A 22112-nucleotide genomic window follows, 5' to 3' on the forward strand; every position below is an offset into this window, starting at 1 on the left:
TGAGATGGCTCAGTGGGTAAGAGCACCCGACTGCTCTTCCAAAGGTCCAGAGTTCAAATCCCAGCAACCACATGGTGGCTCACAACCATCCGTAATAAGATCTGACTCTATCTTCTGGAGTGTCTGAAGACAGCTACAGTGTACTTACATATAATAAATAAATAAATCTTTTTAAAAAAAGAAATTTAATAGAAGAGTTATCAACAATATGGACAGACAACAGCACAGCAGAGGCTCTGAGGAGAGCTCAGGCTCACAAGGCAGATTGAGAGTCCCTTCTTACAGATCTCAGAGGAAAGGGAACAATTTCATAGCAGAAGCTGGCAGCTGGACTGTCCATGATACCTAGGTGGCATGGGAGAGGAGGGATTTGCCACTCTGAGGAGGCAGGAAGTGAGGAAGAGGAAGACACATAGTTGAGGTGTACCCATATATCAGGGTATGTGTTTCAATCACTTGCCCTGGCACTCCGGTCTGTGAACTTCCCTGGGGAGTGAGGATGGTACTTGGCATATTCCTGGAATCAGGGCACCTGGTAAGTCTGTTTGTAGACTCACAGACAGGCTCTCCAGCAGGGATCCCAGAATCAGCCATGAGGATGGAGACAGAGTACTGTATGGTCTGGGATTCTAGTGATTCAGTCTCCCAGACCAGGCATGGTGATAGTGATGCCAGCCTGTAAGCCCAACATTTGGGAAGCTGAGGCAGAAGGATCCTGAGTTTAAGATCAGCTTGAACTGTGTACTTAGACTCTGTCTGAAAAATAAATAGGCTGGTGAAATGGCTCCGTGGGTAAAAGTGCTTGCCACTTAGCACGATGGCTTAAGTTCAGTCTCTGGAACCCATACAGAGCTGGAGACCGTGGCTAGTATACTTTTAATTCCAGCACTCCTGCAGGAAGATGGAAGGGGGACACAAGAGAATCACTGAGAAGTCCCCAGGCCAGCTAGCCTACAATACACAGCAGAGCAGCAGAAATCAGAGAGACAGCCTTAGCAAGAAGGACGAAAGGATTTCTGGAAAAGTTGGGCTTTGACCTCCAAACAAGCGCCATGATACATGCACACGCACGCTTTCACTACTGCACAAGAGTATGCACAGACAAGCACCATAAAAGATGCACTCTTTCACTCCTGCACACACACACCAAGGCACAGACAAAAACCATGATACATAACACATTCACTCCTCCACACACACACATGCACAAACAAAATAACTGTAAAATACTCACCCACATAAATTCTATCTTTGTGTATAAGAACCCTAGTAGAAAGGAAGAAGGGAAGAAAGAAAGAAAGAAAGAAAGAAAGAAAGAAAGAAAGAAAGGAAGGAAGGAAGGAAGGAAGGAAGGAAGGAAGGAAGAAACCAAGAGCTCTAGTAGATGGTTAACAAGATGGCTTAGTGGGTAAAGGCACTTGCTCCCAAACCGAACAACCTGAGTTAAATCCATGGGACCTAAAAGGGGAGAACTAACTCCTGGAAATGGTCAATAAATAAATGTAACAACAACAACAACCATCAAATGACAACGTAAAACCAACTCCAAAATTCAAGAACCCTAGCAAGTATTTAATGATTAAGAAGTTTAAGAACAACTCAAGGCTGGACTAAACTGAAAGAGTAAACATGAATCTCAGGGAGCACACAGTGGCCATGGAATACATTCACCAAAGATAGATTCTGACAATCTATAAGATAAGGAGGTCGGCCAGTTCCCCCTGCCTTCTGTTTTTCATAACCCACGCACACATGCACGCACCACAGTGGGGAACAATCATGGAGGAGGAGGGTTCCCAGACTGCCCTTTGAGAATAAAATGGGAGGCCAGAACCAAAGTCTTTTGGATAAAGCACCACAACTGACTACACACTAACCCGTTTGGCTGCCTTCCTTCCCAAGGCACGGATCGTCCCAGCCTGGGAAAGACCTCCCTTCTTCCCTCCCTCCCTCTTTCCCCCCTCCCTTTTGACCCACCTTCACTCTTCCACCATACACTCAATAAAATAAAATAAAATAAAATAAAATAAAATAAAATAAAATAAAATAAAGATGATCGTGCCATTGGCCCAGGCTTCTATTCTATGGGAGGTGGAGGGTACACCCTGCTGTAGGAATCTGGATCAAGGAGCTTAGCAGTTCGACGAGCTCTCCCTCCACAAGGCCCACAGTGCTCCAGCCATCCCACGATATAGATGCCTAAGATGCTAAAATGATTAGAGAGTGATGCTCTTAGAGCCGACAGGTGAACACGAAGCATTCTCAGGCAAGAGTAGCAGGAAAGCCACCAGTCAACCCACAGAGAGAACAGCTCCTCGGTGTAGACAGCTGTGCTGTGCTGTGCTTTGTCACATAGCAAGGAACAACTAGATAGGCAGCCGGAGGGGATCAGTTCCTGTCTCTGGGGTCCTTTCCTTGTCTGTAAAAGCAGCATCACAAGTCATGCCTGCTGCCAAGAGCTTGGGCAAGGTCTAAATCACCAGAAGAAAGGGAAGAGAAAGTCAGGTGTGATGTGCAGGAATCCCAGGACTTAGAGGCAGGGAGGATCAGACGTTCAAGGTCATCCTTGGCTCCATAGTAAGATGGAGGCCAACCTGAACAACATGAAATCCTTTCTCAAAAACAAACACTAAATAAATGAAAAGGAAACATTAAATCTACGTATTTACTCAACAAACGTGTCCTGAAGCCTGCCAGGCACTAATTCCATGCCAGGATACAGCAATGAACAAGATAGGAAAGGGTCTCCTACACCACACAGAGCCGGCCATGCCAGGTAGTTCCACTGAAGGGAGTTAATATAGGCAATAGGAGTAAGACTATCTGGCTCAGCTGTGTTTACCATCCCTGGTGTGTGTGGCATCAGGACTGAGTTGGGCACAATAAGAGAGAATAGAGCATCCCTAGAGGAAGAACAAGTGTCTGATGTAGGGACCAGTGTGGCCTTGACCAGTGAGCAGGAAGAAGACTGGTGTAGCGACTGGATTAGGGACTGGGTGCTGGGCAGAGATGGGTCAATAAACCGGATGAGTGTGCGTTACACTGTAGCAGAGTCATGAGTGGGGGTGGGGGTGGGGGTGAGATGGGGAACCTACCTGCACTGGAAAGTTTGTTGCCATTCTCAACCGGCCAGCCAACTGCAACATTTTCCAGCTCTGAAGATTCCCAGCTCCATCCCAGATGGGGAGACCTTTGGCAGCAGTGGCTCAGCCCTGTCAGTATAGGCGCTCTTGCTAATGGGAACCATATCTCCACTTGGCAGGGGCTGTGGAGGCTGCCAGCCACCACAAGATGTGTAAACACCATCTTCTTCCGGCACCCTTTGCCGGAAGAAACCTCTCATTCTGAGGAAACCTGTTGACAAAAATAGAAAGGGAAAGAAAAGGTGGTTTTTTTTTTAAAAAAAATTCTTTTTTAATTTTTTTTTTTTTTTTTTTTGCTTCGGGATGAGTAATCTCTGCTGAGTCTAACTGCTAGGAAAAAAACGAGAAAGAGGAAAAGGTGGAGGTGTGGGGGGAAACACAACAGTTCAAATATCGAATGGNAGAGAGAGAGAGAGAGAGAGAGAGAGAGAGAGAGAGAGAGAGAGAGAGAGAGGATTATAGAGCAATAAGCAAAGTTAGGGTGCAAACTCTCTTCTCTATTGGACCTACATTGAAGGTGCTTTCCCAGAGATTCAACTTAGGATGTAGAGAAAGAAGCACAGTTTACCAGGGAGCGGGGTTGTTTTCCTTTTAACTCATCTATTTCTCTCTCCTTCCTCCTCTGCAGTCTGGAGAAAGACAGAATGTGTCACCCACTTTTCCACACAGGAACTCCACTTTCTGCCTTGGCCCAGGTGGTTCCCAGTGGTCACCCTTTATTATATTTTAATAGAATTTCCAACTCATTGTTAACACATTGTATTATTATCTGATAGTAGAACATAACAAACAATTGTCCAACAAACGCTTGCTGTGTAAATGGATAAATTAGCACAGACATGAATGGTTCCCCCTTTACAAAGGCCAATGATTACTGTTTGGTTTTGACTTACTAACTCATTGGTCCCTTTTATAGGTATATTTGGTAATTTGAAACCTATGGCCACTCCCTAAAGTATGCTGGCAGCTTGCTGATGGATTTTCTGTTTTAATTTTTGACAGAATGTCGTGAACCCCAGGCTAGCCTTGAAACTCTTTACGTAGCCAAGAATGCCTTTGAATTTCTGATATTCTTGTCTCCACCTCAAGTGCTGGGGTTACAGGCCTGTCCACCATGCCCAGATCTATCAGACCTAGGGCTTCACAGTGCTAGACAAACACAGGAACAACTGAGTGACACCCCCTACCCCTGTGATGGATTTTTATCTCAGTAACTTTTTTTAAAAAATGGTTTTAGAGCTTTATTGTAGAAAGGCAGAGAGAAAGAGAGAATGTAGAAAGAAAGAAAGAAAGAAAGAAAGAAAGAAAGAAAGAAAGAAAGAGGATGATGGCCATGGCCACGTGGAAAGAAGGGGAAAGGGAGGGAGAGAAGGAGGACTAGAGATGAGAGTAAGGGTGAGAGCTTAAAGAGCAACTTTAAAAAAAAAAAAAAACTATGAGGATGACTTGACTTATCCAGTTCAATGGATACTTACTCAACGCCTATGAGACTATAATACATGAAGCATTCAGAATAACTCACTCTCATAACTTCATGAAACTTAAATTTCAGAGAGGAAACATGTGAAAACAATAAGTCAGTAAATAAAAGGCAGAATTTCTATGAAAGAAACAAGGAACCATGATGGGAAAACATAGAGTAAGTTTTATTTCTCAAAAATTATCTTGGGGGGAAAGAGAAAAAAAAAATTATCTTGTTGCCTGGCAGTGCTGTCTTTGCCTCTAATCCCAGCACTTTGGTGGAACAACCAGGGCTACACAGAGAAACCCTATTTTGAAAAACCAACCAACTAACCCCCCAAACCTAAAACGTTTAAAAAGCTATAGGGTGGTTATCTCTGTCCCCTAGCTCTCTCCTCTCTTTCCCTTCTCCCTGCCCGCCAACCTCCAACCCCGTGTATAATTCAGAATATTCTGGAACTTCCTCTGTAGACCAAGCTAGTCTCCAACTCAGAGATCTGCTTGCCTCTGTTTCCCCAGGGCTGGGTGTAAAGGCGTGTGCCTCCACTGTTCAGCTGTCTGGCTCTCTCAGGTTCACACCACCTCACATCACCTATACATTAATTAGTTCACTCAACGCTTCTGGGCATCTGTTTTGTATCAGGCCTTGTACTGTGTGCTAGAGTCACAGATGCCCAAGAAGGACTCCATCTAGTGTAATTCCCACAGTGCATAATCATCTGGGGTATTTGCAAGAATGCAGATTCCTGGCTTCACCTTTGGTCTACTGAGTCTTCAGGAATTGAATCGAAGAGTCAAATCCCACCTCATGTCTTGGTATATACTGAGATGATTCATTTCTTTGTTTTTGCTTGGTTTGTTTGTTTGGTCTCTACTAAAATTATAACCAACTGGGAATCAAATAAAAATTTAATGCTGGCCTGGAGAGATGGCTCAGGGGTTAGAGAGCAGTGACTGCTTTTCCAGAGGTCCTGAGTTCAATTCTCAGCAACCTCAAGGTGGCTCACAACCATCTGTAATGGGATCGGACGCCCTCTTCTGGTATGTCTGAAGACAGCTACAGTGTACTAATATAAATGAATAAAAAAATTCACACACACACACACTCACACGAAAGGAAGAAAGAAAGAAAGAAAGAGAGAGAGAAAGAGAGAGAGAAAGAAAGAGAAAGAAAGAAAGAAAGAAAGAAAGAAAGAAAGAAAGAAAGAAAGAAAGAAAAAGAAAAGCCGGGCATGGTGGTGCACACCTTTAACCCCAGCACTTGGGAGGCAGAGGAGTCAGGTGGATTTCTGAGTTTGAGGCCAGCCTGGTCTACAGAGTGAGTTCCAAGACAGCCAGGGCTACACAGAGAAACCCTGTCTCGAAAAACCAAAATAAATAAATAAATAAATACATAAATAAATGAAAAAAAATCAATGCTAAGAAAATGCGTTAATAATGATTGTACAATATATTATCAAAATAACTCCCTGTTCCTAGCGGAACGCAGTCATGTAGCGGTAGTCATAACCGGACAAAGTAGCCTTCCTGGCATTTAAACCACTTAAGTAAAGCAATCTTGTGCAAAGCCTTGTGGAGTTCCGAGTATTCCCAACGACACAGTTGTTTGCGAATGTTCTGTTTCCTGGGGCTGCGTGGAGGATCAGTAAAGATCGAAAGCTGAGACATTCGTTTGCCCAGATTTAACTGGAGCTAGCTGCTTTCTCCCGGTTACTGTACTTGGCTTTGTTGGTGAGAGAGTGCGCAGGTGCACCGAGACCTTGGCTTTACGCATGCGCAGTACCTAACTCTGAAGCCACAGGCGGGAGCTTGAGGGCGAGTGTTTCTTCTCCACCTCAGAACGTTCAGTGCTAGAATTCAGAGACGGTGACTGTCTTTACTTTTGGAGAGCGACCTTGTGTCTCACTATATCCCCCCCTTTCCTTTTGGGTTTCTCTAGTAAGTTGTCTGCCAGTACTTAATATGGCGAGAGGTTTGCACCGGCGCACTCATCCCCGGCGCTCGGCTGGGCTGGGCTGGGCGGTCCCCCACGAAAGGGCGGGAGTTTGGCGGGCGGGGCCTGGCCTCCAGACTGAGGGCGGCCCCGGGCCTGGCCTGCAGGTTGCTGCAGCGGCCTCGGTAGCTGCGGAGCGTTTCGGGATCCCCGGGAACCGACCCTGGTGAGGTGGGCAGGGGCAGGCGGGAGGCGCTGAGCGTAACGGTCCGAGGTCCAGGGCCTGGGCACCCGCGAGGATGTCGCCTGGACAGCGGCTTCCTGTATCCCGGGAGGCGCCCCGGGCCCAGAGACGGGCTGGGATCTGTCCCAGTGGTCAGGGCCTGCCTGCCTCAGTTTCCTGCTGCAGCCGCCGCCCAGGAGAACCTCACACTCGGGTGACCCACTGCCGTAGCCCGGAGCTGAAGGGATGAGATGCTGCGCGCCCTGCGGATCTCTCTCTGTGCACCCGGGAGTTTTGCAGCGCCCTGTGCGCATACGGCTTTGCATGTGATCTTCCCCTGAAAGTCCGGTCTCAGCCCGCTGCCCCATTATCAGAACTTTGATTTTTCAGAACTCAAAGATCACTTCTTTAAAAACCTTTCCTAGAGGCCTGCTCCAGGCTCAACTGATCAGATTCTTGCCTTTTGCGAACTTTGCCCAAGTCAGTGTTCTGCCACTCTTTCTTGATCTGGGCTTGTTTGTTAGAAGTCATGTCTTTTTTTTTTCAACTCTTATGTCCTATGATGACTACTAGTAACTAAAAAAAGTTACTGAATAGTTGAAAGATGATAGCTCTGCTAAATGCATTACCTACAAAGGCCCCTTTAATCCACGCAGCGATCTATGGTGTGCGTTCTATATATTCACGTTTTATGCATGAAGAAACAAGCACTCATAAATCAAGTTTCACAATGAGCTAGAACCCCCTACGTATATTATGACTTAACTAGATTGCCTTTAGCTTGCAGTTTTATACGTTAGCCTGTAAGATATAGAGGTCAGGGTTGCAACTCACGTTTCAATAAAAGGGCTGCTTTTTTTTTTTTAACCCAGCGTTTTTAATGCAGCCAGTCAGTGTTCTACCACTGAACTAATAATCTCATGCCCTCTTTTCCCTTTTTATTTTGAGATAGTGTCTTACCAACTTACCAAGGCTGTATTTGAACTTGATGTTCATTTGTCTTGGCCTCCCAAGAATGAGATTTCAGGCCTGTGAGTCTAGGCTGGGCCCTGAGAAGGCTTATGAAGTAGGATTGATAATATTACCAAATCGATAGTTTTCTTAACAAAAATCAAGGCCAGCTCTGCGCTGTCTTACTGGTACACCTACACCCTGTGCTGCAGGAACATTCTGTCACGTTTTGCTCAAATTACCTCAGAAAGCTTCAGGTGTGGATGTCATTATTTCATTCCCCTTAGGAAATGCTCTGCAGTGCTGTGAGTTTTATACTTTCTGACTTTGGCAGCTAATGAAATGAGCATAGAATTTGGAATTGAATTAGATTTTGATTTCCGCTTTGCTACTAACCAGTTGCACCTGGTGGACACGTGAAGGCTATAGAGGACGTTGTCGTTGTGGAGACGTCTTCAGCCTTCATGTGGGTTAGAATCATCAGGCCAACTCCTTACCTGTAGAGCCATGCTCCCATGTAAAAAATATTTAGTTTTAAGCCGGGCATGGGGGCGCACGCCTTTAATCCCAGCACTTGGGAGGCAGAGGCAGGCGGATCTCTGAGTTTGAGGCCAGCCTGGTCTACAAAGTGAGTTCCAGGACAGCCAGGGTTATACAGAGAAACCCTGTCTTGAAAAAAAAAAACCAAAAAACAAAACAACAACAACAAATTTTTTTTTTAATTATGTGTATGGGGGCAGCAGGGTGGACACAAATGCACGTATCAGAGCTGTAGACCTCGTGGAACTGAGTTAGAGGCAGTTGTTAGTATGTGATGAGAACTGAATTTGCATGCCCTGCAAGAGCAATCTGGCCTCAAACTCAGGGATCTACCTCCTGCCTCCCAAGCGCAGGGATCAAAGGCGTGCACCATTATGTCCAGCTTACATTTCCATTTTTCTGAATCCTACTTTTCTTTCATCCTTTCTTTTTTGTCTTTTTTGGGATTTTATTTATTTTTATTTCATATGTATGAGTGCTTTGTATGTGTGTCTGGGGGCATCAGAAGTTAGAAGAAACCCTTGCATCCTCCAGGTAGTTACGAGTCACTCTGTGTGTGCCAAGAACTAAAGCCTGGTCTTCCGCAAGAGCAACAAGTGTTCCTAACCACAGAGCCCTGAGCTTTAGTTTTCTTGATTGTAAAATGAGGACAGTAATCTTTTTTTTGTTTGTTTTTTGTTTCTTTCGAGACAGGGTTTTTCTGTGTAGCCCTGGCTGTCCTGGAACTCACTTTGTAGACCAGGCTGGCCTCGAACTCAGAAAAACGCCTGCCTCTGCCTCCCAAGTGCTGGGATTAAAGGCGTGCGCCACCATGCCCGGCTGAGGACAGTAATCTTAATACCTCTAAGTTTTTACTTCGTGGTAATGAAAGTTGCAGCTGATTATTGTCAGCGTGAAACACTGTATCCATTGTGTATGATCTTACATCTGCTCTGTGAACAGCTATGGAGCTGCCCACATTTTGTAAAGCTGTGTTGGTGATCGGAAGGATCACGTTACTTAATGTTGTTCATATAATGATATAATATATAACGGGCACTTCATACACCAGGTCTGTTTCACGAGCTGGGAATGCAGCATTGACTCAAACAATGTTAGTTGGTGTGTGTGTGTGTGTGTGTGTGTGTGTGTGTGTGTGGTCTCAGTACTTGGAAGGCAGAAACTGGAGGATCACAAATTCTAGGTCAGCTTGAGCCACCAGAACAAGACACTGTCTGAAACAAACAAGCCAACAATCACAAACCAGTCTTTGTACCAGAGGGACTTACATTTTAGTTAGTTGTTGTACATAATAATTAGAGAAATATAGGCTTGGTGAGTAGAACGCCTGCACATGGTGGTACTTCACATTGTACAACTTATTAAGAAGGTGGCATTTGGGGCTGGTGAGATGGCTCAGTGGGTAAGAGCACCCGACTGCTCTTCCGAAGGTCCAGAGTTCAAATCCCAGCAACCACATGGTGGCTCACAACCATCCGCAACGAGATCTGGCGCCCTCTTCTGGAGTGTCTGAAGATAGCTACAGTGTACTTACATATAATAAATAAATAAATCTTAAAAAAAAAAAAAAGAAGGGTGGCATTTGGTCAGAAGCCTGGTTAGGGAGTGATGTGGATAACAAATGAGTGTGGTTCTTGCTGTGCTCTGCACACAGGCGGGTGGCTAGCTGTGCAGGTGGAGGAGTGTGAGCAACTGGGAGATGAGAAAGAAACAGGAGTAATTCATTTGGATAAGATGGGTCAGTTAGATACTCTGGGCAAGCATAAAGATTCTCTTTAACTCTAGTTGGTTGTTATCTAGGGTATGTGTGTGTTTTATTTTTTGAGACTGGGTCTCTATATGTAGCCCAGGCTGTCTTCAGGTTTACTATGTAGCTCTGGGGAGAATAAATTTGTAGCAGTCCTGCTTCAGCCTCACAAATGCCTGATTTTAGGCTTGTCCTGCTCTGCCTGGCTGTTTATGTTCGTTTTGATTTTGAGTGCATATGTGTGTACAAGCATATGGTGCAGTTCTCAGGTAAAGGTTAGAGGATGACTTCCACGAGGCGTTCTCTCCTTGAGCTCTGGGTTCTGTGGTTGATCTCAGGTTGTCAGGATGGCAACTAGCACTTCGACCCCTGAAGCACCTCAGCAGTCCTGTTTTGTACTTTAAAAGGATGCTCTAACTGTTCTAGTGAGAACAAAACAAAACAAAATAACAGAATTTAGGAGGTATCAGTAGCACCTGGGAGGAGCTTTGGCAGCGATTGAGTTGTGTTGCTGAACATGACTTATTCCAAGTTTAGTATTAAACAGCAGTTGTTTATTATCTCACGCACTCACCATGGGGGAGAAGTGTGGGGCAGATCAGCGGTGTTGCTGGCTTAGCAGTTTCAGACAAGGCTGACCCTGATCTGAACCTTTCCACCAGGGGCTAGAAGATCTGTTCCCAACAGGGCTATTGGCAGAAGGCCCTGATACTTTCTCCTGGGCCTCCTCAGGTACTTGTGTGTCCTCAGGACAGAGCAGGTATTTCTCCAGAGAGGTTGATCAGAAAAATCGAACAAGCAACAAGCCGTAGTACCTTCTGTGACCTTGTTTCAAAGGGCATTTCTTTCTTTCTTTTATTTATTTATTTATTTATTTTTATTTATTTATTTATTTATTTTTTCGAGACAGGGTTTCTCTGTGTAGCCTTGGCTGTCCTGGAACTCACTTTGTAGACTAGGCTGGCCTCGAACTCAGAAATCCNCCTGCCTCTGCCTCCCGAGTGCTGGGATTAAAGGCGTGCGCCACCACGCCCGGCTTCTTTCTTTTTTTTTTTTAAAGATTTTATTTATTTTATGAATATGAGTACACTGTAGCTGTCTTCAGACACACCAGAAGAAGACTTTGGATCCCATTACAGATGGTTGTGAGCCACCATGTGGTTTCTGGGATTTGAACTCAGGACCTCTGGAAGAGCAGTCGGTGCCCTTAACTGCTGAGCCATCTCTCCAGCCCCAGAAGGCATTTCTACTTAAACACTTTTAAAGATTTATTTATTTTATGTGTATGGATGTGTTGCCTGCATGTGTGTTTGTTACACATTTCTGCCCTCAGCCATCAGAAAAGGGTGTCAGAGCCCTTGGAACTGGAGTTACAGGTGGTTTTGAGCTACCATCTAGGGGCTGAGAACCAAACACTGGTCCTCTGCAAGAGCAGCAAGTTCTCTTCTAAGGCCACTGTCTAGCCTTAGTCATTTCTACTTTATTCCATCCTACACTCAAAAAGAGAAGATTCGGGAGGCAGAGGCAGGCGGATTTCTGAGTTCGAGGCCAGCCTGGTCTACAAAGTGAGCTCCAGGACAGCCAGAGCAGAGAAACCCTGTCTTGAAAAAAAAAAAAAAAAAAAAAAAAAAAAAAAAAAAAAAAAAAAGAGAAGATTCAATTTTTTTTTTTTTTTAAGACAGAATTTCATGTTACTACTATGTAACTGAAAATGACTTTCAACTCTTGATCCTCTGAGTTGATCTCCTGAGTGGCCAAACTTCAGGCCTGTGTCACCATGACCAACTTAGGCTCAGTTTAATCTTTTGGTGGTGTTGGTTTGGAGGGGTTTTGTTCTTTTCTTGTTGTTGTTGTTTTATTTCTATGGCATGTGTGTGCAAGGGTGTGTTCATGTTCACTGTGGAGGGAGAGATTGATTGGGTGTGTCTCCCTCAATCTCTTCATCTTATATGTCTCCTCAGGGTCTTGAACTTAAACCTAGAACTCACCAATTTGGCTAGTGGAGATTGTTACCTGTTACCTAGAGAATAAGAATGTAGAAGAGGCCTTGGTCTTTAGATGCTGGAGAGGTAGGAGATTTCTGGTCACCACCTTATGGGTTAGTAGGTGGCTTGGTTCCTCAGAAGAGCCTGAAATGCATGTTTGCATATGTATTCTTTCAATCACGAATGTTGGCATCTATTTTTGAATTATTAACGTTTTTCTGGGATGGCGGCACATGCTTGTAATCACAACACTAGGGAGGTAGAGGCAGGAGAATCGGGAGTTCAAATCCATCCTTAGCTACATTGCAAGTTCCATGACAGTCAGGGCTGTATGAAACCCCATCTCAAAAAAAGAAGAGCTGGCAAGATGGCTCAGCGGATAAAAAAACCGAAAGGCTATGTTCATTTTGGCCTCTTACACACCAAGTACATACATGATGTATATACATAGATACTGGCAAAACACTCATATACATAAAAATAAATAAATATTGAAAAAGAAAGTTCTGAGGAGTCCTGTAATAAAGAAAACCTAATTAACCAATTTACTTCATTCAGCCCAGATTCACTCCACTTAAATGTTGAGTAAATCTGAGAAATCTAACCTTTTCACTTTTATTTTATATTTTGGTCTCTAGCTCAAGAGGAGGTCTAAGACACGTAGGACAATGGTTAGACACCCTCCTGCAACCAGCCTCTAGCTACACAGGAGCTGCGGATTTGTTCTGTGGTGTGCCCATGGAGACAGGGAGCCCCGGGTTGAACATGAAGCCCCAGTCCCTGCAGCTGGTGCTGGAGGGGCAGGTGCTGGCGCTGCAGCAGCAGATGGCCGAGAACCAGGCTGCCTCCTGGCGGAAACTGAAGAACTCCCAAGAGGCCCAGAAGAGACAAGCAACCCTCGTGAGGAAGCTGCAGGCCAAGGTGAGGTAGATAGCCCTGTGGGGAAGGGGAAAAGAAGCCTCCCCCAGAGTTGGGCGCTAGGCTGGGATAGGACTGGAGGAGGGAAAGCCCGTGTAGTACCAAACATCCTGGTGAGGATGGCCCAGACATTCCAACTCTTTTTTTTTTTTTTTTTGTGGTTTTTCGAGACAGGGTTTCTCTGTGTAGCCCTGGCTGTCCTGGAACTCACGTTGTAGACCAGGCTGGCCTCGAACTCAGAAATCCGCCTGCCTCTGCCCCCCGAGTGCTGGGATTAAAGGCGTGCGCCACCACGCCCGGCGACATTCCAACTCTTAACCATAGCCTCTCCTTGACAGTCACAGCTCCTCCTGTCTCTGTTTCCCACCCTGCCGTAGGAGTGCTGGACAGTAACACACACCACCCCTTCTGGCTTTACCTGGGTTCTGGGGACCTGAATTCAGATCTTCATGCTTGCCCAGCAAGTGCTTCCCTACTGAGCTGTCTCCCAGAAAGTATTATTTAAACACCCAGAAAGAAACTCCTTTTTTTCTCTATTCCTTCCTTCCTTCCTTCCTTCCTTCCTTCCTTCCTTCCTTCCTTTATTTACATTTCAAGTGTTATCCCCTTACCCAGTTTCCCCCGCTCCCTGAAACCCCCTACCCCATCCCTCCTCTCCCTGCTTCTGTGAGGGTGTTCCTCCACCCACCCACCCACTCCCGCAGACAGAAACTCTTAAGTCGCTGTGGCCTCACTTCACCATCACCACCCGCTTCACACCTTCACAGCAAGTTTGTCCAAGATTCTTGGAGCCTGTGGGCTATGTAGTTTCTATGAGCTGTAGCTGAGCCTGCTCTCTTTGCTGTTTCTATGAGCTGTGGCTGAGCCTGCTCTCTTTGCTGTTTCTATGAGCTGTGGCTGAGTTCAGGCCTGCTCTCTTTGCCTCAGGTTTTACAGTACCGGAGCTGGTGTCAAGACCTGGAGAAGCGACTAGAAGCCACTGGGGTGAGTGAGATTCAGTTCTGGACTTCCCCTGTGCCCCCAAAATATACTTTTGGGGCTTTATATACTGCCAAATAACTGGGGCTATATAGGATGTTTGGTAAGAGTCCCTTTGTGTTCAGCTCCTAAGAGCTCTATCAATCTGATCTTCTAGAGATCCTTGGCCTGAGAGATTCCAACCCATGGTTTTCCATAGATGGATGCAGTATGTGGAATTAGAGAGAAAATTCATGTTCATCCAGCAGGTGTCAGTGTTTGTATGTCAGGAAAACACAGGTCTACAGGCATGCCTGCAGCAGAGCAATGTGTTTATTTGTTGCCTGGGTAGGACTGGCTTGGAAAGACCCTTTGTCAAGTTCTTTGCTCCAGCTCCCCTCAGCATCTTCTCATTCCCCTCAGACAAGTTTGAGGGAGAAAGAAAGAACCAGAATGTATTGAACCCCTTCCCTGCAGGCCAGGGCGCCCCAGGCATCTTACACTGTTCACTTTGCTGCAAACTCCTGGAAAGGAATGACAGTCGTTTTGTAACTTGGAGACGATGAGTGACTTCCCAATTAGTATAACAGACGTTAAGGCCCCTAGTGAAAGATGCAGCTTCCATTCCACTGGTTAGATGCCCAACGGCCAAACTGCTTCCAAGAGAGAACAAAAAAAGAAAGAAAGAAAGTGAGCCACTGTCAAAGGAAGCATGAGGGGATTGTCCTAGGGGAGGTTCTCCTGCAGCATTATAAGGCCTGTCTCTGACTCACAAGGGGCTGATCCCTCAGCGGTGGGAGAGTGTAGAAGAGCCCAACCTGGAACAGTTGCTGATCCGATTGGAGGAGGAGCAGCAGAGGTGATGGGCCCAACTTTCCCGATCTGAGTGGTTATCCAGTGGGTGGAAAGGCTGATGGGAAACTTCTGTTCCAAGAGTGAACATGTGGGTGGGAAACTGGCTGGGCATGGTGGTTCCTGTGTGTAACCTAAGGCAGGCAAAAAGCAGAAGGGAAAAGGGGAGCTGGGGAGGGGAGGGAGGGGCTCATGGGAATCTTGTGTCCCAAGTGCAAACAAGACTTCAGTCCTCCAATTGCTGGCAATGGAAAATTCCGCTCACTGTCTTACTCCCAAGAGGAGGACCAGACCTTCATTTTGCACTTGCTTTTGCCTGGTGCAGGTGTGAGAGTCTAGTGGAGGTGAACACCGAGCTTCGGCTGCACATGGAGAAAGCCGATGTGGTGAATAAAGCCCTGCAGGAGGACGTGGAAAAACTGACAGTGGACTGGAGTCGGGCCCGAGACGAGTTAGTGAGGAAGGAGAGCCAGTGGCGGATGGAGCAGGAGGTAGGAGAACAAGAGTGGAGTGTGCACGCTGTTCCAGGCAGCACCAGAAAGGGTTAACTTGGACCTGGGTGGAAACTGATCTGTCATTGCTCCTCCCTCTGACTAGCTCTGCCCAAGCTGACAGCTGTCCCCTGTTTCAGCTCTCTTCCTAGTTCTGCCTAGTCTAGGCTTTGTTGGCAGGTAGCATAAGGCTCAACTCTTGCATAAGTGACTAGCTTAGGTTTCAAATGGATCTGAACATTTAATCTGTCTTCGTCTGGAGGTCTGCATAGCTAGATCCCAAGCAGGTAGCTGCTGGATTGAATGGAGGAGAAAAAATGGCTAATGGGCCCTGGGAAATGTTCAAATCAGAGCTATAGAAAGCAAATGTTCCCTGAACCTTTGCTGGGTTCTGGGTCTGGGTGACTTGCATGTATTAGGCCACCCAGTTCTGTCTGTGGTAATAGCTCCATTTGTTAAGCAGCCACTGCATACCCTTTTTTGATATAGCCAAGTGGAAGGCCACTTTTCATCCAGGACCCCCTGACCTCTTGAATCTCATGACCAACTTTATTAAACTCTTTATCCATAAGCTATCACCTTGAAATCCTTCCTCCCTTCACCCCTCTCCCAGCAGCCGTGGGGAATCCAAGACTCTTGTGTTGGTGCAAGGTCCCTGCCCTTGGGTATGACTTGGGTTTCTGAACACACAGTTCTTCAAGGGCTATTTGAGAGGTGAACACGGTCGTCTTCTCAATCTATGGCGAGAGGTGGTAACCTTCCGACGTCACTTCCTGAAAATGAAGTCAGCTACTGACAGGTCAGTGTGGTGATAAGGAGAGAGGTTTGCCTCTGCTGAATCTGAACTTAAGGCAGCAGGCTCTGTAGAAGAGGAATCGGGGTTAGCGGCTGGGAGGGAGATCTGCCGTTACTGGAGAGATGATGTTCTCAGACCTGCCCCTTAGACACCTTGAGTTTTGTGGCTAAGCTCTCTTCCTTGGTTCCTTGGAGTCTTCGATCTTCCTTCCTGTGCTCAGAGACCTGACAGAGCTAAAGGCTGAACACGCAAGGCTTTCAGGATCCCTGCTGACCTGCTGTCTGCGCCTGACCCTGAGAGCACAGTCTCGGGAGTCCAGTGGATCTGGGAGAACGGAGGAGAGTGAGCCAGCCCAGCTGCTGCTGCTCGTCGCTAAGACCCAGGCGCTGGAGAAGGAAGCCCATGAGAAGAGCCAGGAGTTAATGCAGCTCAAGACTCTCGGGGATCTGGAGAAGGCAGAGCTGCAGGACCGGTGAGGTGACGCGTGGGCCCAGGGGGAATCTACTGAGGGGAAGCTCACTTCCTTAGGGGGTTGTGGGTGGGCGAAAAGATGTCAAAGACACCTTCACCCTGAGAGGGAAAGGAAATGAGCCATCTGAGTCCAGTGACCCAGCTGGGGTCTGGCTACCTTGCATCCAGTCTCTGGCCTCCTGGTTTGTGATGGCAGCAGTCTCCTTGTGGCCATACTCTTCCACAGTCGTGTCTTCCTGTATGCCAGCCTTAGCCTGGAATGCTTCCCTCCTTCCCCCTATGCTTGGCTCTTTAAAGTAGAGTTTCCATGTCACCTCTTGGTGACATCTCTGACTTCAGTAGCTAATAGTCCCATGAGTTTTTCTGACCTGCTCCTTATAGCACATTGTATCTCTTTAATAACTTTGTTTCTTCTTATCTGTCCTCTTTTGGGGTGGCACATTAAGCTTATTTGTTTGTGCTGTGCTGGGGATTTAACTCAGGACCTTGCATATACTAATCAGACATTCTACCATTGAGCTATACCCCTACCTTGGCTCTTTTAATTTTTGGATTATAGTGAAATAGGGTTTCTTTAAATGATAAGAGGGAGGACATGAACAGAGTCCCACTGATTATCAGGGCGAAGTCTTTATCATGGCTCGGGCTCTCTGCCTATGGGTGGTCTACATAAGTCGGACTATTTTGTTTTCTTTTTGCTTTTGAAGACATTAAGAACGACGATCATATCTTAGTAAGTCTGTGTCTCTATAGTGTTTTGAAGTTTTTCTCATAATGTTAAATATCTCTCATAAAATTAAATGAAAGATAATACAGTGATTTGGGCCCCTAGAGGTGATTCTTAATAAAATTATTAAGTCTTAATTTTTTCTTTTAGCCAGGTGCAGTAGTCATTGCTTTTAATCCTAATTCTTTGGAGGTAAATCTCTGTAAGTTCAATTTCAGCCTGGTCTACACAGCAAGTTCCAGGCCAGGGAAGGCTATGTAGTGCAATCTTGCCTCAAAAGTAAATAAGTAAATGAGGGAATGAATGACTGAACAAATACTAAGGAAAGAGAGGCTCATGGGTAGCATTCATTTAAGAAGCACTTGTCGCCGGGCGTGGTGGCACACGCCTTTAATCCTAGCACTTGGGAAGCAGAGGCAGGCATATTTCTGAGTTTGAGACCAGCCTGGTCTACAGAGTGAGTTCCAGGACAGCCAGGGCTACACAGAGAAACCCTGTCTCGAAAAACAAAAACAAACAAACAAAAAAGAAGCACTTGTCAGGCAGGTATTATGGCTCAAGCCTATAATCCTAGTACTCAGCAAGAGAACTAAGACCTAGTACTCCTGCTCAGGAGCAGGAGGATTTCTAGTTCAAGGTTATTGAGGACTACATAGAGAATTTTAGACAAGCTTGGCACTCATGGTCAGATGCTGCCCCAAATGATCAAAAACGGGAAAGCAGTTTTGTGCAGTGCTGGGCACAAAGAGCTCGGAGATGCTGTTAAATGACGGGGATGTTGCTGAGTGTGCGGAACATTGTTAGTTACATCGTCTCCCAAGTCACCTGTCCTTTTTGCCTATCAGAGTCAGATCTTGAGCAGGAGGGACCTTGGGACTATCCCCTGTGGCAATTCTGATGTTCTTGTTGGCTTCAGGGTGCCTGACTTCACAATCAAGGGCGGCCTGGAAGGCCTGGGCCAGGGCTTTCCTTCAGCCCTCGGGCCCTCAAACCCGCGCTCCAGTCTTGAGAAGTGGTAAATCCCTGCATGTGTCTGAGTGGCTTTGGTGTTCCCCACCAGATCAAGAATATAGAATCACGTTATTCAGGGAGTGCAAGGGACTGGGTATACCTAAGGGATTCTGGGGGTGCCGTGAGTGTGTCCACGTGGGGGCTGAGGTGTGCTGTGTGTGGCTCTGTCTACATCCTTGGGCTATTCAGGTGACAGTGCTGTCTGTGCTCTCTCTTTAGAGTGACGGAACTCTCTGCTCTGCTAACCCAGTCTCAGAAGCAAAATGAAGATTATGAGAAGATGGTAAAGGCTCTAAGAGAAACAATGGAGATCCTGGTATGTGGTCCTCTGTGTTGCAAAGGAGCTAAGCAGGGGTTGGCAGGTTCCTTGTTGTTCGTGGACAAGTAGTGAATGATGCAGTTAAATGGTCCTTGATGAAATTCTCCAATGCTGAAAATAAACTTTGGCCGAATCTGAAAATTAGTTAACTCATTCATTTACCTGCACAATAAAAGATTAATAACAGTCTGTATTCCTGGGGATAGTACATGCATATGAAATATGTCCTTATCAGAGAGAGAGGTGACTTACTGTGGTGTGCTTGAAGCCAATGTGAGTTATGTGAAACCTACTAGAAGATGGGAATAAGCAAAGTACCAGGGAGGGGATCTGCGGAGAGATTTAAACCAAGTCACATGGGAGACGGCTGAGGAGCCGGGCAGGCCTTAGCGGGCACAGAATGGCTGTGAGGAAGTTTTGCTGGCTGCCCTCAATCCCTGAGAGTGGGGTTGAAGGGAGGAGTTAAGCTTTGTCAGTGACTGTAAGCTGTGGACGAGCAGGAGGGTTGACCGCTGGGGCTGTCACAGGAAGTGTGTGTCTTGTGGAAGACTGAGGTTGTGCTCGCTGACTTAAACACCTGTCAGGGATGCTCCAGAAGCGATTCTCCCTCTTCAGACGGGATGTCAGGATCCTGGCTTGTTTCCCTGTCTCCTTTCATGGCAGCACGTGTTTTGGTCGCTGACTTTTGGAGCTCCTGAACCCCTGTCCACACATGTACCCCTAATCTCACTTACTCTGGAGTCCACCAGGAAGCTCACTTCTTTTTTTTTTTTTTTGGTTTTTCGAGACAGGGTTTCTCTGTATAGCCCTGGCTGTCCTGGAACTCACTCTGTAGACCAGGCTGGCCTCGAACTCAAAAATCCGTCTGCCTCTGCCTCCTGAGTGCTGGGATTAAAGGCGTGAGCCACCACACCCGACTGAAGCTCACTTCTTTTTGCCCCTTTAATTCTGGTTAGTCAGGAATTCACCAATACATACATCACAGGGCTCAAGTAACTTAAGATGAATGACATTGGATTGCAAAGAATTCTGGTTTTCCAGGGCTATCATAGCAGTCACAGCTGTTAGAACAAGAACCTTAACCTAGGCAGTCATTTAGATCATTTATTCTGAGCTTTTTATTGCCATATTACATTGTTTTTAGACCCCTTGGGAAAGTACTGCAGACAGAATAGACAGAATGTGTCTGATTGGTATGGAGATGAGAATGGTGAATTATGTTTTGAGAGTTTGGCTTCTAGGCTCTATTCTGTTCTTTCACAGGAGACAAACCATGCGGAGTTAATGGAGCATGAGGCATCTCTCAGTAGGAATGCTCAAGAGGAAAAGTTGTCTCTGCAGCACGTGATCAAGGCTATAACCCAGGCACTGGTAAGCCTCTCGACTGTAACTGGACACTGATCGTCTCCCCCCCAGCCCCCCCCCCCCACTTCTCTGAGTCCTCTCAGCCGCCTTGAGTTGGACTGAGGGTCCGTAAGGAGGATTGGCCTCTTTTCCTGTGCTGTGTAGTGGGCAGGTTCTCTAACTTGTCTGCTCTGACTCTTAGGTCAGAGGCTGAATTGTCTCTGTCACTGCAGTAACATTTCCTTCCCTTTCCCCACTCACTCACTGCCCCGAGAGGATTCTAGCCGTGTGGCTAACTCTGTCCTTACATGACCAAACATGAAGAGTTGGGGGCCAGTCATTTTTGCTCTTAGGTTCCCTTCCCTGCTCGTGCCTGGAGAGGACCTGTGAAGGGAATCTTCAGGTTGCCTGGCTCTTAGTGCAAATCTCTGTAACACTGGCTTGCATTTCAGGCCTCAGTGGAAGAAGAGGACACTGTGACCCAGTCCTCAGGCCATGAGGACTCGCTGCAGTCAGACTGTAATGGCCTTTCCCAGTTTGATCCCCAGGACCCAGACAGGGCTCTTACCCTGGTGCAGTCAGTGCTGACTCGGAGACAGCAGGCTGTGCAGGTGAGAGCCCCCAGGGCACACCTCTAGTCTGCATTACCCCTTTCAGCTCGGCATATATATATACATGCCAAGTGCATGCATGTAATGGCCTGGGAGAATGTAAATGTTTCCCTACTCCAAGAGACCCTCATGCCACTACATCTGGTGAACTCCAAGGTCTAGAACCACCCAGAAACCTCTGATCTGTTGGCATCTCAGCTGGCCATGTTTCTGTTCCCAGCTAACTGTTCTGTCTGTCCTCAGCTGACTGTTATTATGTCTGTTCCCAGCTGACTGTTATGGCTGTTCCCAGTCCCCTTACCTTGGAGACATTCCTTGCCTCTGGCTTCTTGTTCATCGCCTTCTTTCTATTGCGTTCCTTCCGCAGGACCTCAGGCAGCAGCTTTCAGGCTGCCAGGAGGCTATGAGCTTCTTGCAGCAGCAGCACGATCAGTGGGAGGAAGAGGGCAGGGCCCTGAGGGAAAGGCTACAAAAGCTCACTGGGGAGCGGGATGCTCTGGCAGGCCAGACCGTGGACCTTCAGGAAGAGGTGGACTCTCTCAGCAGGTCAGTGAGCAATTGCTCGTTCCTCCCTTCCATGTCTGGTCGTTTAGTTTTTGTTTTGTTTTGTTTTGTTTTTGTTTTTCGAGACAGGGTTTCTCTGTGTAGCCTTGGCTGTCCTGGAACTCACTCTGTAGACCAGGCTGGCCTCGAACTCAGAAATCCGCCTGCCTCTGCCTCCCGAGTGCTGGGATTAAAGGCGTGCGCCACCACGCCCGGCTTTGTTTTGTTTTTTTTAATGAAAGCAAAACCTTCAAATTTTTATTTTGCTACATATCTGTTTTTAGTTACAGTTTTGCAAGGCTGGGTATCAAACCCAGAACCTTAGGCTTCTTAGGAAAGCACTCTGAGGCCTGAGCCATATTCTCAGTTCTCCAGTGTCTGCTTTCATTCCTCACTAAGCCACTTACCTACCACTGTCCAGTGTTTGACTGACTCTTCCTATTGTCCCTGGACCAAGGATGCTGAAGGCCGCTTTGGTTTTTATTCTGTTTCCTGTGGGAAGACCCTTTGGGTTTGGGTCCCTAAGATCATATAATAAATAGTTTTCTCCTTGAAAAAAGGCTCTACAAGGTCTTTTTCCACTGTGATCTTTGATCCTTGGTCCATAGGTCTGCTCATCTCTGATCTCAATTTCAGGGAGCGGGAGCTGCTTCAGAAGGCCAGAGGGGAGCTGCAGCAGCAACTGGAAGTGCTGGAGCAGGAAGCATGGCGACTGCGGAGGATGAACATGGAGCTGCAGCTGCAGGGGGACTCAGCTCAAGGGGAGAAGCTGGAGCAGCAGGAGGAGCTGCACTTGGCTGTCCGGGAGAGGGAGCGCCTGTAAGTGTGACCCGGCCTCTCCTCACCAGGGCCTGCCTGGTCTTCCCTGGCCCTACTCTTAGGAAATAGAGAGCCTAAAGCCTACACACGGTGGGTTCCCATTAGCTTACTGCTTCTCTGTAGAAAATGAACTTAGTGTGTTTATGTAGGGTCCAGTGGTTTTCAATATTCCTAATGCCGCAACCCTCTAATACAGTTCCCCGTGTTCTAGTGACCCCAACCAGTGACCCCCAACCATGAAATTCTTTCATTGCTACTTCATAACTGTCA

General features: G+C 46.7%; 1 protein-coding gene across 5 annotated transcripts in view; it reads left to right on the top strand.

The window, feature by feature from the left end:
• The first annotated feature begins 6489 nt into the window (after positions 1-6489).
• Positions 6490-22112, top strand: part of Cep250 (centrosomal protein 250) — a 42920-nt gene continuing 27297 nt past the window's right edge. The window contains exons 1-12 of one of the 5 annotated variants that reach the window (XM_029473959.1): positions 6490-6542; positions 12622-12904; positions 13829-13885; positions 14635-14717; positions 15036-15201; positions 15894-16000; positions 16218-16469; positions 18426-18522; positions 19789-19896; positions 20322-20480; positions 20848-21026; positions 21660-21842. In XM_029473959.1, coding sequence (XP_029329819.1) covers positions 12722-12904; positions 13829-13885; positions 14635-14717; positions 15036-15201; positions 15894-16000; positions 16218-16469; positions 18426-18522; positions 19789-19896; positions 20322-20480; positions 20848-21026; positions 21660-21842 — 1574 coding nt within the window. In that variant the 5' untranslated portion in view covers positions 6490-6542; positions 12622-12721. Of the gene's footprint in view, positions 6543-6663; positions 6769-12621; positions 12905-13828; positions 13886-14634; positions 14718-15035; positions 15202-15893; positions 16001-16217; positions 16475-18425; positions 18523-19788; positions 19897-20321; positions 20481-20847; positions 21027-21659; positions 21843-22112 lie in introns of those variants that run through there. The other 4 variants (XM_021185583.2, XM_029473957.1, XM_029473958.1 and 1 more) reach the window with 4 other exon arrangements.

This window comes from Mus caroli, chromosome 2, assembly GCF_900094665.2.
Source record: "Mus caroli chromosome 2, CAROLI_EIJ_v1.1, whole genome shotgun sequence".
NCBI classification, from domain to species: domain Eukaryota; kingdom Metazoa; phylum Chordata; class Mammalia; order Rodentia; family Muridae; genus Mus; species Mus caroli.